We start from the raw sequence: 6,758 nt of genomic DNA, 5'->3' as shown, positions 1-6,758 counted from the left end.
GGCTCTAGGACTTTCTCTTATTAGTAGAATTTTGCCATCTCCTCTAACTGTCTAAGTACCATCTTCTTAGTGTCCCCTTTGCTACTATGGAAGTAGTTCTGTTGTTTCAAAGGCTTTCTAGTTGAAGGTTTCCTTAAGTCATTAAAAAATAAGAACGACCAGGGCTTAAAGTCACATCTGCCTTCCTCAGTGCTCTTCCAGTGTCCTATGTTGAGGAGTTGATATCCAGATGTCTTTGAAATTCAAAGGCATCAAGTCCGCTCAGGTATGAAGTGGAAAGTCCCTTGAGAATGAAGCAGTGGAGTACATGTCCCCGTACACAAAAGTGGCTTGCATTTCTCCCCAGCTTTTTCTTGGTTTTATTAGTATATGATGAATTACAATGCTTTACCACACACACACACACACACACACACACACACACACACACACACTCCATCCCAATCAAACAGCTCTCACTGTACTCATGACTATAGCTGTGGACTTCATGAACTGGCCCTGGGACGCCAACCTTGGACATGTATGCACAGGTTATCTGAGGGTCCTCTGCCGACTTCTGGCAGTCTCAAGAGAATCCCCAGGAACAAAGAAGAAGGAGCAGGAAAGAATGGTGTTTGTCTCTGGCCATTTGGAGCAAGGAGCTTGACTGTTTCGTAAGCAATTGTAAAATAATCGAGTCTGAATTAAATGATGCTTAACGGTGTGTGCTGCCCAGGACTCTACACTCCGGTCAGTGTGAAGCTACGATTAATAATAGTGGGGGATTGTTAGAGAAACTGTCTCCAGGAAAAACGAGCAGCTTTTTTACCATTCAACCTTGGGAAGATAAAATCAGGCCTAGCAGAAAAAGACAAACGATCTAAGAGAAAAAGCAGGACTTAAAATCCAAAGAGCATCCTGGGACATGATGCACCCGCCTCATCTCCCTGTCCCAGAGGCAAGTAGTAGGAAGAAGAGAGAATGTTTTTGTTCCGCAAATCAACTATCTCAGAATCCTGTGGTCATCCTGTAACATCCTAATATTTCTTGCCTCTTGTTCCTCTCAAGTGCTAATTTCTCCTTTCCTGGAGACTCTTCTGTGTGCCCTGTCAAGCTCTTCTTGTGTTTCCTATGGCATCATCTCTTCTACCATTTCTCCATCCAATGTCCCATCTGCCTCCACCCAAGCAGAGCATGAAGAAGCAGAAACCTCACCACACTGCCTTGCATGTGAATAAAAGAGAAATCAATGAACACAAATGGCTTAACACATGTCAGTATTCAGCTTGAGTGAAAAGAACATAATGGGTTATTTGGTTTCAGTATAATTGTGTATACTTTAAATTGCTCATAATAGAACAGATCTCCAACAGTTCTCTGTCACGTTAAAGCCCAAAGTCCTCAGATTTGCCTTCCAAGTCTCCCAAGGCTGTCTGTAAAATGCCATGCCACACAGCCTTTCTTCTGTATTTCCCAACCTTGGCATGCAGCCCTATCTCTGACCATGCACTTCTATGTAACAGAGCATCTGTCTCCTTTGCTGCCTACAAGGAATTTCCTCCTCTCTTAGAAGCAGCCAAGTGAAAACACTCCCTGATCCATCAAAGACACCTTCCCGGATGCTCCCTTATCCTAAGAAGGTTCCTCCTCTGGCCTGCTCTACGTATATGCTCAACAAGTTTTCAAAAGAGCAGAATGTTTTGGTTCATCAAATAACTGTGATATCTACTTGAACTCGGGCAAATAAAATAGTCTTGGCTTCTGCTTCTGTCTCTAGGAAGTGGAAAGCAGTATTTGTCTCACAAGGTGGGGGCACCCTTCTGTTCTGCTGCATCTGAAAACAGAGGAAGATGTTATAGGGTGAAGGAGAGAGGAAAAAGGGAAGAGGAAGGGAAGAGGGAAGCAGAAAAAGAAGGACAAAGAAGGGAGGGAGGCAACAAGGGAAGACGGGAGAGGGAGAAAGGGAAAGAGACAGAGACAGAAACAGACGCAGAGAGACTGGCAAACAGGCTTTAAACAGATAGTATGGATAAATTACCCAGCTTGTCTAACTAAGATGACATGTGGTATGGTCCTGAAGCCTACAGGTAAGACACTGTTGTTTATAGGAGCTAGTGAAAAATCAAAGCCGTGTGATTCCTCTCTGAGAATCTAAGGCAGCCCATGTTTGGGGAAGGTCTTCAGAGATCAAGAGTAGAATCTCCCAACCTCTCTTTATAAATACTCTGAAAGTCAGTGGCAGTGACTCTGCCCAAAATCCAGGGGCTAGGAGCTAGAGGCTAGAAGCTAGGGTTTGCATGAAAATTCGCCCTGGTGACAACTCCAGTCTGTGAGCATCAGAGTGCCTGCAGTTGGATGCAGGGTGACAGAATCTGTGTGGGTCCATCGCGAGTCATCCTCCCTCCCTCCTTCCCGCTCCACCGCCGCTGCCACCAGCTTAGCTCCTCTGGGTTCGGGCCTCGTGCGTCACCAGCGCGGGCGGGGACAAAGGGGAGGGGGGGCGCCTCAAGGTGAGGGCACCGCGATGCCTTAAGAAGCCGCGCGCCCCCGCCACAGCTCAGAGCTTGTGGCGCTGTGCGCTGGCTGGACGTGCGGGCATAGGCTCAGTGCCCCGCTCCCGCCGCGCCCGCTGCTCCTTCCACTCGGTGCGAGCTCGCAGCCGCCTGTGCCCCGAAAGGTGGCCAGACAGCGCGGCGAGCCCCGAGGGATCGGTCCCCAGCTCCTGCTGCGCAAAGCCTCCTGCAGCAACAGGTAAGCTGCGGGCTTCCGCTCTGGTTTTAGCGAGTCCTACATCCCAAACGGTCCCCTACCCCAAGCGCCAGAGCACCCCTTTGCCAAGGCTAGAGGTAACTAAGGTGGCACGCGCCGGTCGGTCAGCTAGGGCTCTCAGGTTGCCCTTGAATATCCTGGGCACTTTCTCTAATGTATCCTCTCTTCCTACCTAATTTTCTTGTTTCCTTTCCTACAATCTCTCTTCTCAACCTCTTTTCTTATTCTGTTTAGCTCTTTCTCCATCTTTCCATGCCCGTTTCCTACTGTTCCCCTACTCTCTCCCATTCTCCCTTTCCCCCTCTCTCTCCCACTCTTAAGATTTTATTTGTTCCTTCTTGGTTCTCCTTCTAAACCAGTCTCTTACTTTTCTTTATGTCTCCCATTTCCCTTCTTTTTCTCTCCACCTCTTGGGGTATCTCACTCTCGCCCTCTCAGACCCCTGCTCCTGTCCTTGCTCACACCTGGCTCTTTCCCTATTTTCATTCTTCCCAGCTCGCTCCCCTCACCTCCAGTCCTCCGGGTGACACTGATAGCCCGCTGGAGAATATAGTAAATTTTGGAGAATATAGTGAATTTTGAAGAATATAGTGAATTTTGGACATGGGGCAGGGTAATAGGTATCCACCTTGCATGCTTCAACCACCATTGCGCTATTGAAAAACTGCTTTTTATCTGATAAAGCCCTTGAGGCCACGACAGCAACTGGTTTCCATGGCAAGATAAAGTCAGCAGAGAAAGGTACAAGGAGATAAAGATCCAGCTGGGGGGAAACTAAGGTGGTGGTGGGCTCTCAGAGAAGGCTGCTGAGAGACAGTGATGTGTGTCCCTTAAAAGAGGTAGAGAAAGAGTTTGGCAGTGGTACTGGGGTGCTGAGAATGAGAGACAGAGATTAACTAGAATTTATACCTAGAAATACCTGAGGGTTAGAGACCAGGAGAGGGAAAGGTGAGGCAAGAAGCAGAATTTAGGTACTGAGAACACCAGTACATGAAGACAGGAAGGGATACAGAGAAGCATAGAGAAAGAGTAATCACACAGGTGTTGGTGTGAGACCCAAGGAAAAAAAGAGCGTACATAGCAATAGGGTAAGTTCACTAGTGAAAAAATACACAGAGATTGAGAGACAGTGAGAGACAAAGAACTGAGAATGGGAGAGGGTGGAGTGAGGGAAGAGCGGAGGGAGGGGGCAAGAGGGAGAGAGAGAATTATAAGACAGACAATGCCACTACCAGACATAGACTGACTATGCCCATGCCAGTGGGGAACTGAAAAACAGACTAGAGTGTGAAGGATGAGACAATGCCCATAGAAACAGGGGCATATATTCTGTACAGAGGAAAAGTGCCCCAGTATAACATTGGAGAGAGAATTCTAGATGCATAGGCAGCAGATACACAGTACGAGTGCATGTGTCAGTGAGACAGATGTGTCAGCCAGATAGAAGAAAACCCAAGAGACATTGAAGGGGACATGCTAAGGGAGTGCTCACTGCTAACAGAAAGGACAATTAAGACAAAGAGCATTAACACAGAAGAGCCCCCAGCACTGAGACCCCAAGCGTTAGTCAAAGAGCCAGAGAAGCTGCTCTGATCGGGGTTAGGACTGCACAGGGATGGAAGAAAGGGGTCCTGCAGCAATGCTGCTGGTCTCAGAGGCTTGTCTCTGCAAGGCACTAAGAATGCCCACATGTTTTTCTCGTCCTCAATATAGATAGTGTGCAGCATCGCTGCCTACTAGGGCAGACATTGAGCTGGATCTTCTCTCCTGCCTGTGTGACATCACCATGCCATCCAGCTGCACCAACAGTACTCAAGAGAACAACAGCAGCCGAGTGTGCCTGCCCCTCTCCAAGATGCCTATTAGCATCGCTCACGGCATCATCCGCTCCGTTGTGCTGCTCATCATCCTTGGTGTAGCCTTTGTGGGTAACGTAGTGCTGGGTTATGTATTGCACCGTAAGCCACACTTGCTGCAGGTGACCAACCGGTTCATATTTAACCTGCTTGTCACTGACCTGCTGCAGGTTGCTCTCGTGGCCCCCTGGGTGGTGTCCACTGCCATTCCTTTCTTCTGGCCTCTCAACATCCACTTCTGCACTGCCCTGGTTAGCCTCACCCACTTATTTGCCTTTGCCAGTGTCAATACCATTGTGGTGGTGTCGATAGATCGTTACCTGTCCATCATCCACCCTCTTTCCTACCCATCCAAGATGACCAACCGACGTAGTTACATTCTCCTCTATGGCACCTGGATTGCAGCCTTCCTGCAGAGCACACCTCCACTCTATGGCTGGGGCCACGCCACTTTTGACGACCGTAATGCCTTCTGTTCCATGATCTGGGGTGACAGTCCTGCCTATACCGTTGTCAGTGTGGTATCCTTCCTCGTTATTCCACTGGGTGTTATGATTGCCTGCTATTCAGTGGTGTTTGGTGCAGCCAGAAGGCAGCAAGCTCTCCTGTATAAGGCCAAGAGCCACCGCTTCCAGGTCAGAGTCAAGGACTCTGTGGTGCATGAGAATGAACAGGGAGCAAAGAGGGATGAATGCCAGGACGAGAATGAGTTTGAGGACCAAGATGAAGGTGGTCAGGAAAGCACCAGCATGTTGGATGAGGGTGCCATGGTAGCTGAGAACAGCAGCATGAAGACCGGAGCAGGAAGCCTGGATTTCTGTGCAAGTATCCTGGCGGCTATGGGCAGTGAAGAGGTCAGTAATGGGAGCATGGAGGGGCTGGAACTGAGCACTGAAATCCAGGCTAGCAGCGCAAAGGCAAACACGGACCGCAGAGATGTCAATCAGTGCAACATTTACGTGGGCGAAGATGACGTAGAGTTTGGCATGGATGAAATCCATTTCAACGAGGATGATGTCGAGGCAATGCGTATTCCAGAGAGCCGTCCACCCAGTCGTCGAAACAGCACCAGCAACCCACCTTTGCCTCCATGCTATGAGTGCAAAGCTGCTAGAGTGATCTTCATCATCATTTTCTCCTATGTGCTGTCTCTGGGGCCCTACTGCTTCCTGGCAGTGCTGGCTGTGTGGGTGGATATCGATTCCCAGGTACCCCAGTGGGTGATCACCATAATAATCTGGCTTTTTTTCCTGCAGTGCTGCGTCCACCCATATGTCTATGGCTATATGCACAAGAGCATTAAGAAGGAAATCAAGGAGGTACTGAAGAAGTTAACCTGTAAGAAAAGCACCTCTGTAGACGATAGCCATCCTGAGCTTCGCGAAACTGAAGCTGGCACAGAGGGAGGTACTGAAGGCAAGGCTATCCCCTCTCATGATTCGGCTACTTCACCTTAAAGTTAGCACTAAGGCAAACTTTAATTGTACACAAAAACAGAAACCAAGAGCAGCTTTCTATTCAGCGCACCGCCCACAATCTCATTAGTGCCAGTGCTTACCATTTCAGGCAAAGGTGTTGCACACGCATCGTTTCCCACCACATGGCAGATAAATAGAAGGAAGAAGTAGGGACTTGGATCTTTCCTGAAAAGCATGGACTTAGGATCCCCACCAAATATATAGACAGATATACACATATTAGGCTCTAGATTTCCCAAAGCAAGGGCTATCTGCTTTGGAACTGTTCGTGGTATTTTGCCTGTCTCCCCAGAGCTATCACATGTCCGCTTTAGCTCTGAGAAAAGGAAGTGCAATGCTTATGGACATAAGGACTGCTTGGCCTTCAGGTCAGGAACTCATGGGTCGGGGCTACATTATTGTGTTCAGCTGAAAGAAAAGAAATTGACCAAATCACGTATGGAGCCCAAAAAGCAGAGCTAGATGGATGGATCACCATAGGAGCAGATTTCTGTACCAGAGAGTCCCGTGGTATGGTGAAAAGACTATAAAACAAGCTGCAACAAAGGTGGATTGTACAGTGAGACCATAAAGAAAGCTTCTAGGTCTTCAAAGGGGATCCAGAAAAGGGCAAACCTGAAATGAGGAGCTAGGTCAAAGGAAGAAATGGAGAAATAAGTCATATTCACGAAGCTAA

The 6,758-nt window shown here is 48.3% G+C and overlaps 1 protein-coding gene across 1 annotated transcript; it reads left to right on the top strand.

Annotated features, from left to right (window-relative positions):
- The first annotated feature begins 2,576 nt into the window (after positions 1–2,576).
- On the top strand, positions 2,577–6,493 carry Gpr101 (G protein-coupled receptor 101). Its single transcript, NM_001108258.1, has 2 exons — positions 2,577–2,730; positions 4,462–6,493. Exon 2 carries the CDS (start codon positions 4,535–4,537, stop codon positions 6,059–6,061), a length of 1,527 nt encoding a protein of 508 aa, NP_001101728.1. The 5' UTR covers positions 2,577–2,730; positions 4,462–4,534; the 3' UTR covers positions 6,062–6,493.
- The last annotated feature ends 265 nt before the right edge of the window (positions 6,494–6,758 follow it).

The sequence above is a fragment of the Rattus norvegicus genome, chromosome X, assembly GCF_021556685.1.
Source record: "Rattus norvegicus strain SHRSP/BbbUtx chromosome X, alternate assembly SHRSP_T2T, whole genome shotgun sequence".
In the NCBI taxonomy this organism is placed as follows: Eukaryota; Metazoa; Chordata; class Mammalia; order Rodentia; family Muridae; genus Rattus; species Rattus norvegicus.
This window is presented reverse-complemented; position numbering and strand designations above follow the sequence as displayed.

What these genes read in the sequence shown, in the direction of transcription:
- Gpr101 (NM_001108258.1), top strand. Translation starts at nt 4,535, where the DNA reads ATGCCATCCAGCTGCACCAACAGTACTCAAGAGAACAACAGCAGCCGA.